Source organism: Pelophylax lessonae, assembly GCF_965119305.1.
Source record: "Pelophylax lessonae genome assembly, chromosome: 5".
In the NCBI taxonomy this organism is placed as follows: Eukaryota; Metazoa; Chordata; class Amphibia; order Anura; family Ranidae; genus Pelophylax; species Pelophylax lessonae.
Window position 1 is genome coordinate 400,753,964 of NC_138772.1, and position 26,803 is coordinate 400,780,766.

Genomic DNA, 26,803 nt, shown 5'->3' on the forward strand with positions numbered 1-26,803 from the left:
CACTTGTGTTGCACTAGTGTGGGATTCTGTCAGCGAAAACACCTTCTTACCACCTGTTTAATGCTCTCTCAAAAATCATCCAAGTGTCTATTGCTCTTCAGAGAGCACAGCTAGTGTGAAGGAGCCCCTAAGGGTTAAAGATAAAGCGAGCAGAGAGTGGGAGGGACAGAACACACAGATCCTGCATCTCCTAGTCAAGAGTCTCATGTAGACATGTATAGGAAAGGAATACTTGGTGTGTGTTCCCTCTGACACTGTCCCAGAGGATGTCTAATAACAGCCTCTTGGTGTGTAAATAAACAGATCATATATAGAGAATGCTTTCCTCTGCCTTCACTAAAACCAAGAACTGACTGTCCAGGCTGCAGCATAACATGATTCTCCCCTCTCTCAAGCAATGTAAAGAAAAATCCTCATGTGGGAATATGAGAGCTCAGGGGTCATTTTGGCTTCTTCTTGCTCTGGTACGGAAAATCAAAACAAGGCAGCAGAGGAAAGGGGAGGGGTTACAGCATAGATGCAGGCTGATTGGATAAGCCTGAGAACTAACCTCTCCTTCCCTCCTCTCATTTGCAGAGCCGATGCCTCCTGTTTTGCTTCTGTCACAGGCGGAGCACATTTGGTATCTCTCCGCCTGTGACAAGAGCCGGCGCTATACAGGAAGCATCGGCTCTGCTTCCTCCAGTGCGGCTCCTTTCCTCACACTGTGCTCGGGGATGGCGGGTCGGGAACCCGCAATCTGGGATTACCGACCTGCCATCCCAAAGCAGGACATGGCGCCAGGTGCTGGGATTGTGTCAGGGGACGTGGCTGCCAACGGGAATGGCGTTCCTGCTGTAGAAATAGTACAGGAAAGACGTTCCCATGCTTTCCCACAGGACTCGAGCCCTGTTAAAGGCTAAGTTCACCATAAATAAATACAGGTAAATGTACATTTATATATATATATATATATATATATATATTTTTTTTTTTTTTTTTTCTTAGAAGCCTGTAAAGCACTGCACCTGCAATCAGCAAATTGAGGGTGCAATGTCAAGCTCTTAGTATAGTTGTCTGTTTGTACCTCTGATACAGGCAGGCTGGGTTCTCACATATGCGGTTGCAGTGTGGCAGTCCAGTGCGGTTCTGTTCACGTGGGAATTTTATTTGCCCAAAACCACACCGCATATGTGAACCAGTGCCATTCATTGAAAGCTGGTCAGATTCACATGTTATGCAAATTGGATGCGGTTAAACTCATCCAATGCGCATATATGTGAACCGAGCTTTACTGAAGTCCAGGAAGATCCAAACTATTATAGAGCGCATCAGCTCCTTCGTAGTTCATTTTTTTTTTTTTAAAGCCCGTAGCGTGTGCAACACACTCAAAAGACTCCACCCGGTGCATAAAAAAGTGCACACACACAAAGTGAGTAACACAAAAAAGCACAGGGTGTGCGACAACGTGTGGTCTTCCCTCCGAAGAGGTAGGACCCGAAACCTCAATCCCCCGGGGCGCAAGACTCCTGGCAGGGACATAAGGTACTCATGGTCTGTCTGGCCGAAACCAGACCGACCCCGTTCTTCAGGGGGACTGCCGGAACAGCCCCCACCGAGTACTAAGTAGGGCTCCCCCGAAGGGAGACCCCATGGGAGAGGGCGAACTAAGCCAAAAGGCCATATCCACCCCCTCCCAAGACTTAAGGCTGGGCCCGAGGACCCACACACTCCAGTCTGTGCTAATAAAGAAAACAAAGGTGATAGTGCAGTGACGGACTCCAAAGAAAAAGACAAACAAACACAGAAGTGGGGGAAGGGAAGTGGGGAAAGTGCGATGGTGCCATGTGAGGGACCAAGGCAGGCCTTCCAGCCGGAATAAAAAAAATTCCTCTGGTGCAAGCCAAAAGGCCTGTCCCAAGAGGCAGGTGTGAAAAAGGTGTGCATAGTGCAGTGACCAAGGTGCCGAAAAAACTCACAGCGAGCTGCCCCTCACCAGTGAGAAATTAAGGCACCCCTGGGCTGCCACCCCAGGGGCACTTACACTACGGGCTCTTTCAATCTCAGCCCCCGGCCAGACCGAATGTAGCCTATCCCCACCAGCAGACATCAGAACCTGGACAGCTTAGAGAGAGCTTACCTACCACTGGGGACAGGCCTTTTACAAGACCAGATCAAAACCCAGGAGGAGAAAGCCCTCCCCTCGCCGTCCCGTTCCTCAGCCCATTACATCCAGGAGCAGTTCCACCGGTCACCCAACGGCTTTCCTGCTCCCTTCAAACTGGTTAGGACAGTTCAACCCATTCAAATCAGAAGGCGGCGGGCCCCACATGCTTTCCCAGATGACCTACTTCCCATACCTCAATACTCAGAGCGCTCCGGGTTTCGGTCATACTGGTACTAGCTAAGGCCTATACCAACTGATAAGAACAGATACTACACTTGATCTTAGCCAAAAGGCCGAGGGATACGACTTCTAAAGCGACATGTGCTCCCAAAGTCGGTGCATTGAGAACTACAAGCAGTTGGCAGTAATGGATGACAGTAGATGTAGTTCATTAATTCACAGAACTCTGAATGATGAGGCTGTGTACCCACTGGGGGAGATTTACTAAACCTGGTGCACTCAAAATGGTAGCCATTCTGCTTCGAATTTCAGCTTGTTCAATTACTTTGACATTCAAATCCAGAAGCTGGTTGATTTCTATACAGAATTTTGCCAAATGTTCTACTATGCAGTTTTAGTAAATCTCTATCACTGTCTTAGGGGTGGGGAATGCTCAACATGTTTGCATCCTAACTACACACAATAGGTTGAGAAGGGTGAACTTATTCTTAAAGAGTTATGTTAGTCTCAAATCAAAGTTGAAATTATCCATTAGTTTGTAAACTATAACTATTGTATACGAGTCTAATATATAATTCCTATTGCATTGATCTGACTTTCCAGAGTGAAATGTTGACCCCCCCAATTGGTTACTGCACATTTCATGAGGACGATTGAAGGGTGGTGGTATAAATAAAATGAATTAAACCAGGCTGTTAAGTTGACTTATTTTAATTAGAAAAACTGTACAGTTCAATTTTAGTTTCCCTTAAAAATGAAAACTGGAAGTAATGTCTGCATTGCTCCATCAGATACAAAATGTCATAGATGTAAACTCCTGTGGTCACTAGGATAGGAAGGGAGTAGAACGCTTCATGCCTGGGGAAGGGTGTTGTCATTCTTGGTGTGTTCTCATGTCTGAAAGATTTCATCTCACTTGCTGTCTGTTCTACTTGTCACATTGACAGGCAAAAAAACTTATAACGCAAAGACAGAATTACACCAGTGCTTCTATCCAAAACAAAGGTGTAGCTGAAATTTCATTTCTTTCTTTTAAATGCTGCCCCCCCCCCCCTTTTTTTTCTTCTCTGTAGGAGAACACTGCGAGGAGCATGTGACCTTCTTCCGACAGAGGTTTGGTGAACAAGCATTGTTAAAGATCAGTTCTGCTTAGTTTGCAATATAAAAATTGTACAAATGTATTATACTAAGAATAAAGTCCATGCAGATTCTGCTTATAAATGGTGTGAGCTCCTTTCTTTCTTCATTTGGCTCCTATATTCTCTAATATAAAAAGTAATATAGCAAATTGGTTAATAAAATAGATTTGCCTTTGTGATAAAACATGAATCCATCTGAAATCAAGGAACTTGCATTGGTTTTGCATTTAGAAAACAAATTTTCAGGGTTGCCCATAAATTAAAGAAATTGTATAAAACAAAACATCTTTCCCAATAAAATGTAACTTCTATATACACATGTGGAAAAACTTCTTGAGCATTATGGAAGTCATTGGCTGTAACACTGCTATCATAGAAGAGTCCTTTCCTGAGACTGCCAGCTGCAGTGAGGGTGTTTGAGGTGGTCCTGCACTCTAGCTGGCTCCATATCTCCTCCTCCGTGTCTGGGGGTCTTCATAGTGTACAAAGTCACTCTAGTGGATAAGTCTTTCTTGTTCTGTGCCTCTTACTCTCTCCCGTGCTGCTTGAACCTTCGCTTTGTTCACTCGTGGGCCTGAGGGGAGGAAAAAAAAATATATTCTTTGTCAGGAATACACCATTCCGATTAGAGCAATACACATTTAATGGCTTTAAAACATAGGGGATACACCCTAGAAATGAAGTTTTATTATAAGCTGTATCTCATTTCTTATGTACCAATTCTAAAGAAAATCAAATTAGCAATTTCTGTATTCAGTGTGAAATTCTATATGTCCAGCCAAAAAGCAGGATTGGACAGTGGCAAACAAAATTCTGTAGCCCAGGATAACCTCTCCTCTGCCTCAGTTTGTAGCAAGCCGCTGGAGAGGGATTTGTATACCTTGGGCCCTTTCACACTAGTGGACTACTCTGGTCTGCCTGTCAGTTTTCCATATGAACCCTCCTATGTCTGTTTACACCCAGCATTGTCTGATCCTATTGTATTGGCTTAAAGCCGACAAATAGAGATCCATTCCCTATCTTTCTACTGGATCAGATGCCAGTTGGGTGTAGATGGACAGGTGGTCCGTTTACATCCGAATGCCAATAGAGGAGTTGTCTGTCTGCTCTGCATAAGCGGACATGAACCAGCCACCCGCCTGCTCAGAGGGGATGCGCAGTCCAACAGAGCCTGCCCCGTGTGTGAGGTCTTTTTACACTAGGTATAACTCTAAACAAACGTACCTTCCCTGATGCAGGAAGTCCGCCTGTTGCCTCTTGATGGGGAAGACACTGCAGTACCCCAAGTAGTGTCCAAGCCAAAAGATCCACTCCAGGTGAATCCCACAATATAAACCTGCAAGGATTAGCAATGATCCCTCCCTTGGAAAAATGAAGGCGCAGAAAGTTCCTCGGAGGACTTAAAAGGCTTCTTGTAAGAACTAACTCCAGAAGTAGATGGAGGAGATAGTAGACCTTTCCTTGGACCTCTTACGCTAAAGGCAGGCATATGCTCTAACCCCTGTAGGTATCCTTGATGATGGCATCAAGGGTAGAACCAAAGAGACTGCTTCCCTCAATGACCAAAAAAGGTAAGCGCACCATAGATACAGCAGTGTCCCAGCTTCCAAACCAAAGTGCTCTGCACATCTGTATGAACATCAGACGCACATGGAACACAAGTTTAGATACTCCAAACAGGCAAATTTAGAACTAAAGTGTAAAGTAGGGTACACACGATAAGAAAATCAGAAGAAAAATTCTGTAACAGGCATGATCGTTCTATTTTCCTATAGTGTGAACAAACATTTTGACATCTGATTCATACTTTAAAAACTCCAAATTTTTCCTTTTCCATGAACAGAACTAACAGTTTATTTGAGTGTTTTCGTACAAGAAAAATCATAAAAAAAAAAATCTTTTGTTATATGATAATGTTTGTACAATGGTTCCATCTTCGGTTTCGACTTGCTGTGAAACATTGAGGAAAACTGGATGATCGTTCACATAATTTTCTTTGTGTGTACCCACCTTAAGACTTCAGACATATGCTTTACACTCCCTATTAGGGGCTTACCCCTGCTGTAGGGAAATCCTTAGGGGGATCTAACCGATTGTGATTATCCCTACCACAGGACAGATGACAAGAGAAAAAAAATGGGATTTAAAGGAGAGATTCTGACTTCTGATCAGTAGAATCCTTAAAGGTAAACATACCCTCCACCAGTCTAGTAGATGTGTCACTGTTAAACCACATTTACTGATTTCCCTCTGAAAAGAAAACCTTTCCAACACACCCTCAGGCATGGCCAAGGAGCCTTTTGGGTATTTCCAATCTACATAGTGGAGAGGCTGTTGCAGTGTTTAAGGAGCTTGGAAAGATCTGAAGCTGGAGGCAGCAGACTAATCTTCCAAATGAAAAGAAGTACATATTGCATTAATAAGAACCTGAAACGGTCTCTTGTGTCTGAGGTGACACTAGGAGACTTTGGTGTATGAAAAACATCTCAGAGAGAGATTGTGGGAACTCTGGGTAACAGAGATGGTCACTGACCGGTGGTCTGGGGCATCGGGAAGATCACTAATTGACTCTGCAGAGGTAGAGACAGAAAGCACACAAAGGCTTAGCGGTTTGTTGCCAAAGTCACTCAGTTCCTTTTGGAAACTAAGTTTAATGTTACTGTTGTAGAGCTGCCCCACCACCAAGGACAGGGTGAGGGTCTATGCCTCACCTGTCAGAGCTAAGAGACTTGTTGGTAGACATTTTGCATTTAAGTTACATGGCAAGCTTATGGGTACTCCCAAACCCAAGCAACTGGTAGCAAATGAGTGGCGGATAGCTAGAAGTGACTGTGCTCACTGTAGATTAGCAGCAGGAATGGACTGTGGAAAATAGTTTTTTTTGCAAACAGGAGCAGCAAGGCAACAAAGCTTACTCTATGCTCAAAGAAGCACACCACACTTCACTCAGCATTAACACCTTCTATGGTAAAAACCAGCCATAAGAGGAAATTCAAAAGATACCCACCAACAAGGTGGCTTGGTGTAGCAAAGAAGTCACACACCAGTGCAACTTGTCAAGTGATACAACAGGTCCAAATCGCAAGACAAGTCACACCCTATTGTCTGTAATGGAACTGTTTAAATTAGTGCGACTGACTTTGTGGTGCCAGACCGATTTTAAAAAAAGGCTCCTGCACTATTTTTTGCGATTTCACATGTGACAGCCAAGTCGCACCGACCTGCGGCTTTAAGTGAAGTCGCACAATTTCAAAGTAGGATTTAGTGTGAACGGAGTCCGTATTAGAATAAGAAATCAAAGGCAAAAAAAATAGTTAGATTTTTCAAAGCAGAGCTGAAGAAAAGGCTCCTAGAACACTAGAAAATAAATTGAGGCAATGCTCGGGGTAGAGGAGTTGTTATTCTGGGCTGGCCAACAGAATTTTTATTTTCCAGTCTCTATTCCTCCTGTAGACAGCAGTTTAACCCAAAGAGTGGAAGAGATTCCATTGACTTGGTGTACAAAAGAAAATACCTGCAAGGCAATATTGCCGAAAGAAAGCCTAGTTTGTCCCCCAAAAAAAAAAACTGTTTTACTTTACTTTTTAAATTTCCCCCCATTTGTCTGTCATCTTAACTTGGTTCTAAAGGCTGAAGGATTAACCACTTTAATACAGGGCACTTCCCTCCCTTCCTGCCCAGGCCAATTTTCCCCTTTTAGCGCTGTTGCAATTTGAATGACAATTGCGCGGTCATGCAAGACTGTACCTACACCAATTTTATGTAATTTTCCCCCCACAAATAGAGCTTTATTTTGGTAGTATTTGATCACCTGTGCGATTTTTACTTTTTGCTAAACAAATAAAAAAAGACCGAAAAGTTTGAAAAATTTTTTTGTTTGTTATACAATTTTGTAAATAAATTTTTTTCCTGCACTGATGAGCACTGATGAGACTGCACTGACAGGCACTGATCGGCGGTACTGATATGCGGCACTGATAGGTAGCACAGATATGCAGCATTGGTGGGCACTGATAGGCGGCATTGATGGAAACTGATAGGTGGCACTGACGGGCACTGATAGGCGGCACTGGTGGGCAATAATGGGCACTGGTGGGCGACACTAAAGAATAGCAATGATGGGCACTTGTGGGCAGCACTGATAGGGAGGACACTGGTGGGGGCATCACTGATGGGGAGGGCAATGGGGGGCTCCCTGAGCCCTGATTGCCGTCATAGTGGGCATCCCTGGTGGATCTAGTGGCACCCCCCCCCCCCCCCGAGGGTCTGCACTGGTAATCAATGATTTGATTACCAGTGCCGACCCCCCTCCCCCTGTCAGGGGAGCCGCCGATCGGCGCTCCTTTGCTCGTGCCTGTCAGGCACGAACTAAGGAAAGCCGATCAACGGCTGTTCCTATTTACTATGTGACCAGCCGTGATTGGACACGGCTGATCACATGGTAAAGAGCCTCCGTCAGAGGCTCTTTACCGAGATCGGAGATGCAGGGTGTCAGGCTGACACCTCGCATCACCGATCGCCACTATGCGCGCCCCCGGGGGGGCGCCCAGAGCTGTGTTATGCTGCCGCCGTCATATGACGTCCGGTCAGGATAACACAACCACATTCCCGCCGTCAATTTGTAATAGGGCGGGAAGTGGTTAAAATCTAAGTTCTAAATAACAAACATGCTATACTTACCTTCTCTGTGCAGTTGGTTTTGCATAGAGCAGCCCCAATCCTCTTCTCGGGTCCCTCGTTGCTGCTCCTAGCCCCTCCCTCCTATCGAGTGCCCCCACAGCAAGCAGCTTGCTATGGGGGCACCCAAGCTGCAGCTCCGTGTGTCCATTCAAACATGGAGCTGCCCCCCCTTTCCTGATTGGCTGACTGACAGCCGTGGCTGTGTCCCAGCCAATCAGGTGGGAGTGTCCTGGATGGCCGAGGGATTTATAAACATTGCTGGAGAGAGATGGGGGGCTCAGGTAAGTATGAGGGAAGCTTCTGCACACAGAAGTCTTTTTATCTTAACGCATAGAATGCATTAAGATTAAAAAAAAGTGCAGCTTACCTTGATGCCACATTGTGCATGAAAGCAGTAACTCTCCCTCCACATAGGCTTCGAGACAGCTCTGCCAATCACAGCCAGCAGGTCTCAGCTGTGCTGCAAGTCAATGGGCACAGAGCAGCTTACTATGGGGGTCACGGAGCGCCAGCAGGGACCGGAGAAAAGCAGGATCAGGACAACTCTCTGCAAAACTATTGCACAGAGCAGGTTATTAAGTGTGACATGTTCCTATTAAAAAAAATAATAGGTTTAGAATGACAGATTGTTAGGTTCAGATGGTGCCTAAAAGTATGAGAACTGAAGCGGTTAAAGCACTTTAAAGTGTTGAGCCCCTCTAAAACTAAAATCCCTGCAGCTATAGATCTCCACCATCTAACCTATCTAGCCCTGTAAAGAAGAAATCAGTATACTTACCTTTTTTTTTTAAGCCGATTGATCCAACCCGGTCTCCAGTGGCGGAAGCTCTGCAGAGGACACGGGCGACAATGGCTGTGAAATGAATTGGAAGTGATGTCACCCATAGACTTACTATGGGACTTCTGTTGCCACTGTTTTGCAGAAAACTCCAACGTTATTTCCGGTGACTGTACACCAGGAATGGTTGGGGATTTTGACAGAACACCGGCAGCCTTTACACTCCGGTAGATGATATAATTAGGAGATTGATAGTCCGCCTGCTAGTAACCAAAAACATGGCCGCCTCCAAGACGGCGACAACTAGCAGGCCGACTAACAATCTCCACTAATTATAGCATCTACCGGAGTGTAAAGGCCGCCAGTGTTCTGTGCAAACACCAAGTGGTCGAAATCTCCAATTATTGCAGGTGTACAGTCACCAGAAAATAACGTCGTTGGAGTTTTCGGCAGAACACTGGATGTGTTCTCTGCACCGTGGCTTCCACAGCGAAGCCACGGCTGACAGCTCAGAGTGGGATCGGCTTAGAAAAAAGTTATGTATATTTATTTTTTTCTTTACAGGGTTAGATCGTGGATGCCTGTAGATGCAGGAATTTTAGCGTTAGGCTGGACTTCTACTTTAATTTTGGAAAAAGGTTGAAACCTGTGTCAAGTTTGTTGCCATTCATGGGAATTTCCCTCACCTCTTTGGTCATAGAAGTAGGAAGTGAGTAAAATCTCATCGGTAAGGGTGCAGACAGTGAGAAAACCATGGGCACATGGTCATGTTAGGGGGGGGGAAAAAAAAACGCACACCTGCAAGGCAATCGCATACTAGCACAATATGAAATACTCTGCTTGGAACAAAGCCCCTCCAGCACTGTACTGTCACCACTGACATTTTCCTCCAGTCTTTCTTCCAGGTTTGCACACTCCAGCTATGTGGATGGCCGGAGCCGCACTGACATCGCTTCCACGCATGCACCCTCTATTTCGGCATGAAGCTTTAAAAGGTCAGCAAGGTATGCCAGACCTTCAGAGCGCATGCACCGGTGATGGAACTGGCTGCATTCAGGGTGTATATCTCTCCTAAACCGTGCACGTTTAGGAGATATTCATTTTACCTATAGGGAAGCCTTAATATAGGCCTACCTGTAGGTAAAAATGACCAAGTGGAATTTACTACCGCTTTAAAGAGGTGGAGCTAAACCTGAACATGGGAGCAGTCAAAGATCACCGGGCACAGCGGCGCCTCTTTACACCGGAATTAAACCTAACTACTGTACTACTGTGTTGCAATTGCATGCATTGCACGGCAATCATGGGTTTAAATCAGGTGGTTAGGCTGCAGGATTTCACCTCCTCACCACCTGTCAAACACTTAAATCGATTTTCAGGGGAGCAGCAGTGCTATCTGCACTTGTGAATGAGCTCTTAGTTGCATTTGGCAGCAGCACCATTCGGGCTTGTTGCAGTGGTTGAATCGCGGTTTTACTGTCCCCAAATCCCTACCTCCTTTAGCTGCCGAGCCTGCAATAGTTAAACCTCCTGTTGCTTTTGGTGAGTGTTGCCTGCCTGCCTGCCTGCCAATCACAACCCATTTAAGTAAATGGGGCAACTCCGCAAGCGTCGCACAGCTGCATGCTTCTGCGAGGTCCAAGCAGGTGGCGAGAAAGCAACACAATGCTGCCTGCTTTATCCCCTTGCTTGCTGTTCTGCACAAGGTTGCAGGGCACTTGCAGAGTCTCCTCATTTACTTGAATGGGTCATGCTTGGCAGGACTTTTAACTCCGGCTGCAACATGTGTACACCCCTGGCCACTGCAGCCACACATAAAAACATATCTTAACTATTGGGTTTTACCACCCCCCCAAACTGCAAATGAATCCCTACTGTTCTGCGACCCTATAAAAGGCTGCTTTCACAATGATGCTCTGTGGTTTACCTGCACCATGGGTGTAGCGCAGTGTACCTGCAGGATTTTTGTGTTTAGCTAGAGATTTCTATTATATCCTGCATGTGTGGCACCAAAACTTGAGTTCAGAAAGTGCACCCAACCCACAGAATATAATACAAGTCTATGGCTAAGCGCAGAAAAGTTGCACTGCACCCCAGGGGTGCAGGTAAACCACAACGCATCAGTATGAAAGCAGCCCTATACTATTATGTCCAGTGTATTGCTTCACACTGACCTGAAAATCTTCTCTTCCAATGCTGGCACCCCTCTGGAGACCGCTAGCCAGGATAATAAGAGGTGGAGTGCAGTTGGTATCACTCGTATATGACAGCAGCCAGCACTACAGAGGAGGTATCGGCCTATGCCGCTCTTGCTCCCTACTACAGCTTTAACTCGCTCCCTACTACAGCTTTAACTTAAGTAGTCCCTCTGCATTGCACTCTGTTTGCGGTCTGGACTTGGCATCAATCTACAGGTTGCTGTCATTGATATAATATGGCTTCTTGGGTGAGTATGAGCCAAAATGCGCACCCCTGCCCCCTTGGTATATGTGGAGCAGAAAATCATTCACCCACAGCTCTTTGGCCCCAAAAATGACAGCTAACTTCCAGTTCAGACTGAATCCAAAGTATTCACTTCAGTTGGACATTAAGAGAAAAGGCATGAAATGTAATTTAAGCTTTTGACTTCCAATTTACAGACCAAGAAACAGCGCTGATTAAAGTTGGCAAGCCAAGCTAAAAGCAAACCAAAATAAAAGAAAACACTTAAGCAGACTGATGTGATAAGGACCCTTACCCGTCCCTCTACCACATGCATATGCAAGTCATTGCACTACAGTGGTACTTTTTTTATTAAAAAAAAACAAAACAAAAAAAACAAAAAAAAGCCAATTCCCCTCTGGTCACATGATCTCAGAAAGGTGAGCCAGTGGTCTCTGCTTGAACATTGCTTCCCTAAACAGCTATGGCTGAGACCACTTCACCTATACCCCTGAGGGAAATTAGAGCATCAATTTCATTAGGACTGGTATTTATCCACCATATTTCTTTAGATTTAATGCAGCAGAAAGGTCAATTTAGAGGGGGGGGGCCCCTACAGTCTACTTGAAATAACCTTTCAGTTTCTTACTTTTGAAACCCCAGTGGCAAGTTGCCTGAGCTCCTAGGTCCACACAACTGTTGTGGCGATTGCAAGAAGTCCCGCACAAGTTAGATTATACTATAATATACAGTATAATACAACAGGGGAGTGGGAAGACAGCTGTAACAAGAGTATGTTGTGGGGAAAGAGCCAAAAATCATTATAAAGGAGATCATGTTGCTAAAGTACTCAGGAGCTAAAGAAGCCACCAAGCAACCCAACCTGCTAAGGCAGAGATATCCCTTCTAAATTAGCAGCAATCTACTTCCTATACAAAGCTGCTTAAAGCGGAGTTAAACCCTAAAAACATTTTTTTCACCATCCGCTAGCTTAGATGAACCTGAAAAAGAATTGGATTAAAAATTATTTTTTTTTCCCTTACCTTGTTTTTAATGAAAATATACTTACCTTCCTTCCTCCCTCTGCGGCCTGCGCCATCACTTCCTGCTTGCATTGAAGCCTGGGAGATGAGCGTCATCGATCCCAGGAGTTAATGCGCCTGCACCGGCCCTGCTCGTCACTTCCGGTGCAGACGCGTCATTCCCTGCTAAACAGCTTCTGGGCATGCCCAGAAGCTGTGCAGGTATGATGCGCCTGCACCGGAAGTGACGAGCAGGGCATTCTGGGACTCCAACGTCACCGAAGAGGAACCCCCCGGCTTCAGCTGCCCACACCTGAGATGGCAGCGCTGGACAAAACATTTTCAAGGTAAGTATTTCTTCTAAAAAGGTAAGTGAAACAGGGCTATCATTGGTTAAATGCACTAGCCCTGACTGTCCCGGGGGTATTTTTAGGTAAAAAAAAAAATTTCTAGGATGGAACTCCGCTTTAAGCCTGACAACACCTCGCATGCCTTTCACTGGGAATCTGTCCATGGTTACATCTTAGATGAGAGTATTGCTCCCAAACACTGTGCTCACATAATGATTGAAAAAAGGATACTGAAATCTAGTAGAGCTGATGTTTTATTTTTAAAATAGGGAACACTAAATAAAAGATGATGCTTTGGTGACATCACCTTATAAATCGGACAGAGCTGGCCTAATATGGTGATAATTGTCCCATTGTTTGTATACAACAATATTGCTGGAGCAGAATATCTAGTTTGACATAGTACAAAGGGCATAAAAGTGCCAGCTTTTAGGCCCCTTTCACACATGCAGACCGTTTGTCCGTTTTTCATCCATTCGATGACGGATAAAAAACGGACATCAATGCATCTCTATGGAAAAACAAATATAAATGAATGATCATCAATTTACATCAGTTGATGGATGCAGATGTAAGCGGACCACAGCTCTATTTTTCTTCCGGATGTGCAGCAGATGAAAAACTGATGAATACTTGATCCATTTTGACGTGACTGAACCGATGAAATGAACGGTCTGCATAAAATTATCATCTCTATTCCAAACATGGTATTGGAGGCACATTCATATGAAAACAAATGTAATGAAAAACTGTTGAATATAGGAGCAGTCTTGAACCTAGCTACAGTACATGACCTTTGCTGCTGCTGATGATTTTAGGGATTTGAGGCATGCAGAGCTGATCATCCTCATAGCTACCTAGGCAGGACCCTAGGGCTTGTAAATCTGGGTGATGGGGTTAATTGGTCAAATGTACTTGCTTATCATGTCACAAGGGAGATTATACTCCTAAATACTTAGTGTTTGACCGGGATGGACCATGTCCATTAAGACAATGCCAATGGGACCAAGCCCCAGTAGGCGGTCAGTCTGAGCAGAGGCTAGCACAGCCATATCCACATCTGAAGCACTGGGTTGGTTTTGAGCAGCGTCTTACCCCACATATATCCACACTTCTTAATTAATGCCTGATGCCTGCTCCTACTTTCTGAATATCAGTAGGGGCACCCGTTATCCTCCAGCTTTGAGCGGAGCTATAAGTCTACATGTGATTGCAACTGCTCTGTGCCTATTGCAATCCTCATCCATGGCAGTCCAACTTTTCGGGGAGGGGTAAAGCTGCTACCTAGCTTTGTGCCATATTGCTTATTACTCAAAACTCAATTAGAGACTGACTCTGCCTCCCCCTAGTATTATGCAGCAGATTCTTCATTATTGGTCACAGAATTGAGATCTTAGATTCAAGCTTGTTGAAGAATACATTTTCAAGCTTGCCTTGTACAGCACAGAGGATGTGTTCATGTAAAACTAATTTTCAGTATAGATTAGCTTTAAAGAAAATCCGATCATAACAGAAACAAAGGCCTGTCATCTTCTGAAAATTCTAGATGCCTTACTATAATTCAGTAATGCTCTACAACTCCGAGTTAGACCAAACATAAGTATGCAGAAAGAAATTCTGATAGTAAAGGGTAATGTCTTGATCTTGCTAGTTTGAACCCAGGGGAATGCCAATTAGCCAAATCCCACAATAAAATGATCTTTCTGATCTCACTGGAAGGATTGTGACATCACCCTTACCTAAGCACTGCAGGTGGAAGCCAAAGGTAAGGTCTGTATGGGTAGAACTTTTCCTCCCATGGGTGGTTTTTTTATTCATTTTACTGCAGAGTTTTGAGAGCTTAATCCACTTTGTTATTTAAACCCAGAAGATGTTTCAAGTATTTTAGTTTAAGTGGCAGCTCAATCAATCATTTCAAATTCTAACAGAGCGTCACTTTACAAGCAGCGTGTATAGGCTGCAAAGAGCATGTGAGCATAGGCTTCAGTGTTTCCAAGGCTAGAACAGTTCTCATGTGACAGTGCTATTAGCTATATTTAAGAACTTAAACAAGCTTCTTGGCATTAGCTTGGCTTGCTTAAGGCACAAATAGCTACGCATGACTATGTAAGGCACATTCATTTATTCAGACAGAAGATGCCCTTATGACACAGCAATACACCCAGAAATAAGCAGCATTAAATTGACATTGCTCTGTATGATCTTATCTAGATTTCTTGGTTTCAGTTGTTCTTAAATATCTATTACAAATGTCTAGTTAAGGCTGCTTTGAAAAACACATGCCTTCTGCATGTAGCAAAGTATGCAGATTGAGTGTTGGAAAAGCTGGATATCACTCAAGTCTTTCCCTGTATATTCTACAAGTCATCATCATTGCTCCCGCACTCACCAATGTAACTAAGGAGAACTGGCAGAAATATGAGACCATGAGCAGCTCCAAGAAGCACCATAGCCAAGTACATCCTGAAGTAGAAAATCTTGAATATCCGAGACTTGGACAAGCCCAACATGCCAATACCCCAAAATTTCGTCACAGTGATTCCACTGAAGACCTAGGAAAAATCAGATCTTATATTAATTGTTGGTTGGATCCCACCTCAACATTATGTAATGTAAATGTTACAGTAACAAAATCAATCAACTACCTAATTAGCCCCATGCTGCCATTTTGTCACTAATTCATAGTGAATTTTTTTTTTTTTTTTATTTCATAGTGAATTTATAGTCTAAAGGTATTAAATCTTCATCCACAAATTGTTTTCCTACATATACACTTTAATAATGGAAGATAATAAGCACTAATGAAAAGCTAAAGGTCGCTGTCAGCTGATGTTACTCAGCCAGTGAAGACTCTGGAGAGATCCTGACTTTAATGTCAGGATCCACCCAGATGCCTGGACTAGCAGCAGGCTCCACCTCTCAGTGGGCCACTGAGTGCCTGAGCCAGCCGCTCCTATCCCCTCCACAGCCTGGCACTCCAGTGAGTGCTGAAGGGTCAGAGCACACAGCCTGTGACAGACAGTCCCCTAGCTCTCTGCTTACTGAAGACTGAGAACTGAGCGATCAGCGGTCCTTGATCGCTGTCCTCTGTGTAGAGGTGGCAGGGGACAGAGGCAGCATATACCTACTTTTTACCTAAATTTTTTGTAATACCTTGCACGTCTCTATCATTATTAGCCATGTGACCCAAGGGCAGATATCAAATTTTACAAATTCAATTGCAGCCGAATTTAGCAGTATAGCTGAGAAAAACTTTGGCATGATACTGCTATTCAGCAATATGAGTGGCATGTATTTGGAGGTGAATGCATGCAGTAAGGCATTTTAGGTTTTGATAGTCTAGTGCAACCTTTCAACCTCTATAACCCGAAGGAACCCTTGAAATTACTTTTCATTCCTTCATTCCAAGGAAACCTCTGCTAAGTATTATATTTACAGCTCACAGTTCATTAGCAAGATAGTCGGTAAGAGGGGAATTCTTCCTACCGATAGCTAAAAAGATCACTGGTGTCAGTGATCACTTACCTAAGAAGCAGAAGATACTCATTGCTCAAGGAACCCCAACAACCTGTGAAGGAACCCTAAAGTTCCATTGAACTTTGGATGGAAAAAAGACTGGTCTAGCACTACCTAGAAATATAAATAATGGCTGTTGATTCATTCGCACACTTACCGAACTACCCATGTGTGCCAAGGCATCCTGTGCACGAAGAGCTCGACTTCCCTTTGTGCTGACTGAGAAGGCTCTGGTCACATGACTGCAGAACTCCACAGAAATGCCACAACACTGCAAGGTATAAAGGTCACCAGAATGTTATGGTTCATTGCGTTAGTGAGAAAACCGAACACACGGATAGGGCACAAACACATACCAGTTAGACATAATGGATTTAGAATAATAAAAAGTGACATTGATCCAGTTTTGCACTAGGTTATACTGTCCTGATATCAGTTTAGAGCGCCACACTTTAAAGGTTTAAATAGCTATAGATCTTGTATCCGGACATAATGCAGGCTGTCATTTCTACTTTGGGTTTTTTGATAACCTGAGCGTGGAATCTTTATATTAAAGCGGTGTTCTGGCCTCCGCCTCCAAACAAACTCCATACTGTAGCTGCTGACTTTTAATATTAGGACACTTCCCTGTCCTGGAATCCAGCGATGTCGGCACTACAGCAGATGTCTCCATCGGCTGTCAGATGCTGCCGCCGCCATTGCCAGTAAGGAAACCCGGCAGTGAAGCCTTACAGCTTCACGGGCGGGTCCCTACTGCACATGCGCAAAGTGCACTGCGCTCGGTTACTGGCCTAGAAGCAGAGGAGGGAGGAGGAGGAAGCCGAACTTCTGACGACCTTGCCACGGCGAGGTACGACAGAAGTGGGGACAGGGTACCTGTCAAAAACAGGTACCCGCTCCCCCCCAAAAGGGGCCACATATGGCACCGGAGGGGGAGAAAGAGACAGATAAGCATAGGTTCCACTTTTGAGTGGAACTCCGCTTTAATATTTATATCCTGACAGTATTATGCATGCACCCTTCCTTATTCCATTCCATGCAACACATAAAAATGTTTTGGCTATTAATACTTGTTAAAAGGTTTACCTAGGATTTTATAACAAATAGAATAGAACTTACCATGACTAAATTCACCAGAGACACAGCATTCAGGCTGATGTTCCAGAGCCACATGACTCCAAACATATTGACAAGGATCATGGAGATGGTGAGACACATCAGAACAGCAGACCAGATCTCGAAGCCCAGCAGAATGACAGTCACAAAGAATATTGCAGCCAATGACAGGCAAAGATTGAACACTGTATCATCCACAATTGTTAAGTACTGTTCATAGAACACATAAAAAACACTGCAGGAAGCAAAAAAAATAAAAAGTGAAAGCCTTCAATGAATTTGTTCAAGGACACAATAAAAGACAATTATTTCCTTCCTTGTGTATATTCTAGTGAAATGTATGTTTGCCTTATTATTTCACTTATATTATGACACGAGTTACTTGCTCCTGTCCTTGTTCCCTTGAAAACCAAAAACCCTTAAAGTGGTAGCAAACCCTATTCTACCACTTGTACCTACAGACAAGCCTCTATTAATGCTTACCTGTAGGTACTGTGAATGTCTTCTAAACTTTCACAGTTTAGGACATATTCAGACTACATTCAGCCGGTGACATTACCAGTGTATGCACTCCGAAGGTCCAGCATACAGTGTCGGACCTTCAGAGCCTGTGCCATAAACGGCGGCTCCCGCTCGTGACGTCATTGCGCCCCTGGCCACTCCATGTAGTCGAAGGACACGAACCCAGGAGGAAGACGGCGGCCTCCTCAGTGGTGACAGCGCAGCGCTGGAGGGCTTTGTTCTAAGGCAAGTCTTGCATAATGTGCTAGTATGCAATGAATACTAGCACATGGCATTGTCTTGTAGTGGATTTTTTTTTTCATCCACTACCGCTTTCATGCAGAACTAAAAGGCAAACCTTTTTCCATTTTGGATAGAGTAAGGGAGGATTATAACCCCTGTCCTATAGAAATAAAAATGTGTTGTGGATGTATAGGGCACCCAGGGTACCCAATCAAAACGCAATTATGCAAATACAAAATCTAATTTTATTGTTACCACTTTAAAATCAAATGAAAAACAAGGGCTGAACACATATCAAAATAGTTTGATTGTCATAGATACAAAATATACTGATGTAGAGAACTCAATGATCAACATTTGAACTTCAACATGAGTGAAAAGTCCATAGATATACCAGGGATCTCTAAACTACGGCCCTTTAGCTGTTGCAGAACTACATGTCCCATGAGGCATTGTAAAACTCTTGACATTCAGACATGACTAGGCATGATGGGAATCATAGTTCCTGAACAAGTGGAGGACCATAGTTTGGAGACCCCCCAATTCATACTATAGATGTCTGACGTGTTGGGTCTCTGCATGTACTCGTACCCCTTCCCCTTTGGGTCTGATCACTACAGGACTGCACAAGCTAGTAGGCTGACAAATAAATACTATAGCTCTCATTGATTTTTTTAATTTTTTTCCCCTGAAGAAGAGCGCACCTAAAACGCATCAGGCATCTATTAGTATGTATAGACAGTTCGCTTGTGTTGAAGTCCAAATATTGGTCATGGAGTTCTCTACATCAGTAGGTTTTGTAGCTATGACAGTATAAGGATTATGATACATGTTCAGCCTATGTTTTTTTTTCCATTTTATTTTAATGCAGTAACAATTACATTTGGTTTTTTCTTTATATGGGTATATTTTGATTCGGTGCCTTGAAAGTCCCAAACACCTGCAACATATTTTTTCTTTATAATTTCTGGGATGTTGGCAGCATGTGCAATCTCAATTCACACCTTTAGCAGTATATACTATAACTCGTAAATTATTATTTTTTATCTGTGTCCTATTTCCTTTTACTTCCTCTCCCATAGCCACAACCGGGGAAATCCCTGGTAGTCACCAGCATCACCAGAACTAGTGTCCTCATTGGAATATTATCCCCTCCATTCATGTTTAGGTTACCAACCAAAATTTGGGATTTTCTTTCTAATCCCTATTGTACTTTAACAGTCTGATTATTACTATAATGTATCATCCAACTTTTCATGACATCACAAAACTGTTTTCCACAATGATATACCCTTAAACAGCACGGTAAGAACTATTACTAGTTATACTAGTCATAAAAAACTAACAGGAAGGATTCTGCAAGCAGGAAACATTTAGAATAGCAAAAACATAACTAAGAGAAAAAAGTAATCGGCTTTAAAAAATACCTGTAAGCAAAAACACTGTAATTTTTGCCGGGGACATCAAAGCTGTCAGTGATATTCTTTGATATCATCCGTGCTTTTCTTAGGGCATCAATATAGTCTGAGGAGTTATGCAGGATGGTGTGGTAAGTCATAAAGTAAGTGGCCCCCACATCTGTATTACTGGAGATTAGGTCCACGGCAGTGCTGTATGCAGCATGTCCACTGAAAGGATTACAAAGGAATGGTCACTTGTATTCTAGCTCACAACAATTACCAGGCCAGCATCAATACATTCAAAATACATTTCTATTCTCAATGATTTTTTTTTACAAAAGATAAAACAACAACACACGACTATTTACTGCGGCAGTCAGCCACTCCTGGGCAAACTGACGTAGGGCTACGTCGCTTGCCCAGAAGCCTGTAGGGGGCGCGCCCCCGCTCGTTCACAGGGATCCCTGCACGTGTGACCGGCAGGTCCGATGTCCGCCGGCCACTCGCGATCTCCCGCAGGAGAGGGAGAAAGGCAGACGGCTGATGTAAACACAGCCGTCTGTCATTCTTCCTGATGTAAGTACAGAGACTATACGATCCTGCTATGTAGGATCGTATGTCTCTGTGGTTACATCACAAGCCACGCCCCCCCCACAGTTAGAATCACGCCCCTAGGGATACATTTAACCCACTGATCACCAAGTTAACCCCTTCCCTGCCAGTGTCATTTTTACAGTAACAGTGCATATTTACAGCACTGATTACTGTAGTAATGTCACTGGTACTCCCAAAAGTGTCAAAAATGTCAGTCAGGGGTCCGATCTGTCCGCCGCAATGTCGCAGTCCCGCAAACAAAAAAAGAAAAGAAAAGAAAAATCGCAGATCGCCGCCATTACTAGTTAACCACCTCAATACAGGGCACTTAAACCCCCTTCCTTCCCAGACCAATTTTCAGCTTTTAGCGCTGTTGCATTTTGAATGACAATTGCGCAGTCATGCAACACTGTACCTAAACCAAATTTATGTCATTTTTTCCCCACAAATAGAGCTTTCTTTTGGTGGTATTTGATCACCGCCAGGTTTTTTCTTTTTTGGTGCACAAATAAAAAAATACCGAAAAGTTTGAAAAAAAAAAAAAAAAGTTTTTTTGTTTAGGTTATAAAATTTTGTAAATAGATACGTTTTTTCCTGCACTGATGACGCCGCACTGACAGGCACTGATGAGGTGGCACTGATGGGGTGGCACTGATATGCAGCACTGATAGGTAGCACTGATATGCAGCACTGATGGGCACTGATATGTGGCACTGATAGATAGCACTGATATGCAACATTGGTGGGCACTGATAGGCAGCGCTGATGGGCACTGATAGGCAGCACTGATGGGCACTGATAGGCGGCACTGATGGGCGGCACTGATAGGCAGCACTGATGGGCGGCACTGATAGGCAATAATGGGTACTGGTGGGCGGCACTGATAGATGGCATTGGTGGGCAGCACTGATAGGGGGCACCACTGGCAGGCTCTCTGAGCCCTGTTTGCCATCCCTGGTGGTCATGGTGGGCATCCCTGGTGGTCATGGATGGGCATCCCTGGTGGCTCTAGTGGCATCCCCTCCCCCCAGGGCTGCACTGGTAATCAATCATCTGATTACCAGCACAGACCCCCCCTGTGATCAGTGAGTAATTAGAAATACTCACTGATCACCCCCGCTGCAGAATCGATCCTCTCCTTCTCCTCACACTGACAGGATCTGTCAGGAGGAGAAGAGATCGAAGCCGTTACAACGGCTGTATTGACATTACATGACGGCTGTGATTGGTCACAGCCGTCATGTGATCAGGAGGGCCAATCACAGGGCCCTCCTGCCGAGTCTTGTTGCTCTGTGTCCTAGGGACACAGGCACATCGAGATTGCGCCGCTGCGCGTGCCCGCGGCGGCGCAATCTCTCTCCTTCTGAAGGACGTTCCGGAACGTCCATTCAGAAGGACGAGACTCCCACCCGGCCGTATATGTACTATGGCCCGGGTGGGAGGTGGTTAAAAAAAAAAAAAAAAAAAAACAATAAAAATGACATAAATCTTTCCCATAGTTAGTGAACACAATAACTTTTGCGCAAACCAATCAAAATAAGCTTATTGCGATTTTTTTTTACCAAAAATATGTAGCAGAAAACAAATTGGCCTAAAATGTTAAAACATTTTGATTTTTAAATTTTTTTTTGAGAATTTCATATAAAAAAAAAAAAAAAAAAAAAAAGAGAAATCGTTTTTTTTCTTTTCAAAATTGTCGCTCTTTTTTTGTTTATAGCAAAAATATATATATATATAAAAAAAGGACGTCAATTTCATTTGGGTACAGCGTCACATGACTGCGCAATTGTCCGTTAAAGTCATGCAGTGCCGAATCGTAAAATAGGGTCTGGTCTTTTTGAGCAGCCAAATCCTCCGGAGGTTAAGTGGTTAAAATTAAAAAAAATAGCATTTTTTTTTTTAAATGTTGTAAAAGTATGGAGTAGAAACGCAGGATTATAAAGTTTACAGAAGTAAGAGAAAGCAAGCAAAATGAAAAACCATATGCCAATTAGGCATTAGGCCAAGTAAGCAATTGGGCTACCTCAAGATTTGTTAATGCTTTGATTCTACAGCCAAAACAATCTCAAAACAATGGCAAGTATAAAATATTCAACAAATATGGCTCATTCACACAGTTTTACATTTAAGCAAGTATTTTTGTTACCTGCAACAAAATGCAAGAAATTGCTCATCATGTGTAATTGGTGTTTAAAAATTAAAAAAAAAAAAAATAAATAAAAACGCAAACAAAATACATATAAAGAGGAAATTTACTGAAAAAACCAAATTATCTAAATAAATAATGAATTTCATTTATCAGCAATAACAAAGTTAGAAAAACAAGTTCGCATTGAGCTATTAAAGCCTCAAACAAATCTTTTTAAATCCATGCAGCCTTCATGTACTAAGTTCTAAAAGTAAAATACCTATATTACATAGTTACATAGTTACATAGTTAGTGAGGCTGAAAAAAGACACAAGTCCATCCAGTTCAACCTATGATGTGTGTGTGTGTTTGCTAACCGTACATTGTATACCCCTGTATGTTGTGGTCTTTAAGGTGTCCATCCAATAGTTTTTTGAAACTATCAAGGCTCCCCGCTGATACGACTGCTTGCGGAAGAGAATTCCACATCCTTACTACTCTTATAGTGAAGAACCCCTTACGCACTTTAAGGTTAAACCGCCTTTCCTCAAGTTTTAGTGAGTGGCCACGTGTCTTATTGTATTCCCTTACTCTGAATAGTTTGTTCCTTATGCTAGGGTCGCCAGTACAGTATTTGTACATTGATATCATATCCCCCCTCAATCGTCTCTTCTCCAGAGAGAATAAGTTCAGTGCTTGTAGTCTTTCCTCATAGCTGATGTCCTCCATTCCCCTAATTATTTTTGTTGCCCTTCTCTGGACTTTCTCCAGTTCCAGCACATCCTTCCTGAGGACCGGTGCCCAGAACTGGACAGCATACTCCAGATGTGGCCGGACCAGAGTTTTGTAGAGTGGAAGAATAATCTCTTTATTTCTGGAGTGAATCCCCTTTTTTATACAACCCAGTATTCTGTTGGCTTTGCTTGCAGCGGCTTGGCATTGCATGCCACTTCCAAGCCTGTTGTCTACCAGTACCCCCAGGTCCCTTTCCATCCTAGACTCACCCAGAGGTTCCCCCCCTAGTGAGTAGCTTGCTTTCTGGTTACTGGCCCCCAAGTGCATTACTTTACATTTTTCTACATTAAACCTCATCTGCCATGTAGTTGCCCACCCCGTTATTTTGTTCAGGTCTGCTTGCAAGATTTCCACATCCTGCATAGAAGATATTGGCATGCCTAATTTAGTATCATCTGCAAATACTGAGATTGTACTAGATATCCCCTCCTCTAGATCATTTATGAATAAATTAAACAGGATTGGTCCCAGGACAGAACCCTGGGGGACCCCACTTTCCACACCCGCCCACTCAGAGTACTCCCCATTAATCACCACCCTCTGGACTCTCCCCTGGAGCCAGTTCTCTATCCAGGTACTCACCTTATGGTCCATACCTACCTTCCTTAGTTTGTACAGTAAGCGTTTGTGGGGAACGGTGTCAAAGGCCTTTGCAAAGTCCAGATACACCACATCCACAGGCTTACCTTTATCTAAGTGGCAGCTCACTTCATCGTAGAAGGTTAATAGATTGGTTTGGCATGAACGATTTTTCATGAATCCATGCTGATTACTACTTATAATACAGTTTTCATTACTAAAGTCTTGTATGTGGTCCCTTATCATCCCCTCCAAAATTTTGCAGACTACTGATGTTAGGCTGACCGGCCTATAGTTACCCGGGATATATTAACCAGTTCCTACCAGGCCTATAGCAAAAATGACAGCCAGACAGGCCTTATGTCAATCCGAGTGGACATCATATGATATCCACGCTGCAGTGCGATCCGTCACCAGCTGTGTCTGATCAGTGTACCGCCTCGCTGGTGCCATGTGATCGCTGTGACCAATCACAGCTGATCGCATGTCAATTGTAAACAATGGATGGCTTCCTTTCATGCCATCCATTTTGTACAATTGTGTTAGCTGTAAGTGATCACAGAGATCACATGGTACGAACAGGGCCAATCACAGTCCATCTGTACCATGCGATTAACTCTGGCCATTCACAGCAAAACAAATTGAATGAATCAATTTAATTCAGTAAAATGCTTTCTTATAGCAATGAAATTTAAATTCACTGCTATAAGCAATCATAATGTATATATAAAAAAAAAAAAAAATCCTAATCACTTCCCCAGTGTAGCACAGTGTTACTATGGTAACAGTATATTGCTCTGGTCACAATGTGTTAAAAAAAAAAGTATAAAAAGACAAAAAAAAAAAAAGAAAAATAAATAATGTAATAAAAACAATAAAAACATTTTTAAACTGAATATATATTTTTTTCCGTACTGTCCTTGATGACCACCATACGACAACGCTGTACTGCACTGGTGATATTATGAAAAAAAAAAAATTGTAAAAAAGTTTTCTTTTTTTAATTTATTAATTTTCCAAAAAAAGGGTGACAAAAAAATTACAACTTCAAAAAACTCACAATGCCTCTTACAAAATACTTTGGACTGTCTACTCTCCAAAAAGGGGTCATTTGGGGAGGGGGGTATTTGTACTGTCCTGACATTTTTGGGCCTCAAGAAATGAGAAAGGGCATCAGTGCATCAGGATTATTCAAATCTCGGATATACAGTATATACCATAGTTTGTGGACTCTAACTACAGACTAAATAATATTCATTGATTTGGGTTATTTTCACCAAAGAATTGTAGCAGAATACATTTTGCCCTAAATTTATGAAGAACAATTATTTGCTAAATTTGATAACAATAAAGTATAATGCTTTTTTTTTTCAAATCTTGTCTTTTGTTTATTTAGAACAAAATAATATTAAAAAAAAAAAAAAAAACTGTGGCGATTAAATACGACCAAAAGAAAGCTCTGTCTCAAAAAAAAAAAAAAAAAAAATGATACAAATTTAATTTGGGTGGAGTGTTGCCTGTCATTTAAAAAGTGGGACAGCACTGAAAGCTAAAAATTGGCCTGGGCAAGAAAGGGATAAAAGTGCCCAAGCAGTCAAAGCAGATACCCAGACCCAGGAAGTTCCTAAAGAATTCTTCCAACTTCCTTAAAACATAAGTTGCGATTTCCATACCTGCTTTTAGAAATAACGGGGAAACCAGGCATAAAATCTCAGACTTTCAAAATGACTACAATGTGGTTACCTAGGTTAACATCAATACCTATGGAAACTCAACATGTACAACCATTTTTGGGAACCTACCCTTTACCGCACTTCGGGTTAGGATTGTCTGAGAGGAACATGGGCAGAAATTTCATGAAATCCTCTCCCACTGGCTTCCGTTTACCTTCGGCTGTAAAATTACGACAACGATGGCAGGATGGATCCACAACTGCAGAGAATAAATTCAGTTAGGTTCAGTACTTTTTTAGGTCACACATTCATTTAAGTATGCTTGGCTGCTTTGGTCTGATACCTGCTCTGAAAATTAAAGCGGAGTCTGACAGTCTTATATAGTTATAGAGAACTGATTAAATTTGCAACTGTGAATGAGCATATTGCAACAACCACACTAACCAATCAGAACCTATCTTGTACTGGTCTGGCTACTATATTCAGTAAAGTGATTTTCACTTCTGTTTCATGAGTTTTTGCACTACTTGCACCATTTATTTAATAGATCTATTACAAAACAGGATTACCTTATAGAATAAAAGCAGTACAAAGTAATAACAAGGAAACCATTTGGCAGGGTAGTATATAGGCATTAGTATGGTATAAAATCAGTACATAGTGACCTTGTTCCCAAAACTTTTTTTTATCTTAGTATAACTGCACTATCCACAGACCTCAAGGGCAGGTGCAGCAACCCAGTTCTCCAGTTGGGTAGGAGAAGAGCAACAAAAACAAAAATGCTTTAGGATGAACTGAAAGGAAGAGGAGAAAGGGGAAGGAAAGAAGATCACAGGAGAAGGAGGGGGCGAGGAAAGGGGAAATGGAGGAAGGGAGAGGAAAAAAAAAAAAAAGTGTGATTCTGGAGGACAGAGCCCCAAATAGAGGTCCCAAGGCGGTAATGGAGATGGCACTGGAGGAGCATGTGGCCAAGGGCTGTTGAAAGAAGACTGCTAAGGCCATCACCTGGCCCACGATAGTACTCAAAGCCAGTTTCTGCTCAACTCCCCGTTGAAGGAAGGTCAAGATCCGAGCCACCGAAAAAGAACGAGGATGAACCCCAAGAGACTCACACCACGCATTGTACATACAATGGTAGATCTTACTAGAAGTAGATTTCCTAGCTTCCAACAGTGTTGGAATCACCGACTCCGACAAACCTCTACCCATCAGCACCTGGCGTTCAACAGCCAAGCCATCAAAGCCAGCGACTATAAAGAAGAATGGAAGATTGGCCCTTGGGACAGCAGATCACCAAGTACCAAGCCCAGTCAGGCCAGTCCAGGGCCACTAATGGCGCTTTTCCACTGCATGGAACCGAACGGTTCGGCTCGCTTTTGTGCTTTTCCACTGCTGGTACCGCATGGTATGGTGTAGGAACGGTTCGGTACAGTGGCGCTTTTCCACTGCATGGAACCGAATGGTACGGCTCTCAAAAACAGTACCACCTCGATTGTGGTTCCAAGAGGTACCATACCCGGTACCATATCCCACAATCCTTTG

General features: G+C 43.1%; 2 protein-coding genes across 2 annotated transcripts in view; one reads left to right on the forward strand and one right to left on the reverse strand.

The window, feature by feature from the left end:
- RMC1 (regulator of MON1-CCZ1) overlaps window positions 1-3,547 on the forward strand; it is a 65,529-nt gene extending 61,982 nt beyond the window's left edge. Inside the window, exon 20 of the mRNA XM_082258501.1 lies at window positions 3,400-3,547. Within this exon, the coding sequence (XP_082114627.1) occupies window positions 3,400-3,479 (80 nt within the window). The 3' untranslated portion in view covers window positions 3,480-3,547. The remainder of the gene's footprint in view (window positions 1-3,399) is intronic.
- A 122-nt stretch (window positions 3,548-3,669) lies between these two features.
- NPC1 (NPC intracellular cholesterol transporter 1) overlaps window positions 3,670-26,803 on the reverse strand; it is a 134,908-nt gene continuing 111,774 nt past the window's right edge. Inside the window, exons 20-25 of the mRNA XM_082258500.1 lie at window positions 25,391-25,520; window positions 19,520-19,720; window positions 17,352-17,583; window positions 16,390-16,503; window positions 15,106-15,268; window positions 3,670-4,039 (exon numbers count right to left, since the gene is read on the reverse strand). Coding sequence (XP_082114626.1) covers window positions 3,960-4,039; window positions 15,106-15,268; window positions 16,390-16,503; window positions 17,352-17,583; window positions 19,520-19,720; window positions 25,391-25,520 — 920 coding nt within the window. The 3' untranslated portion in view covers window positions 3,670-3,959. The remainder of the gene's footprint in view (window positions 4,040-15,105; window positions 15,269-16,389; window positions 16,504-17,351; window positions 17,584-19,519; window positions 19,721-25,390; window positions 25,521-26,803) is intronic.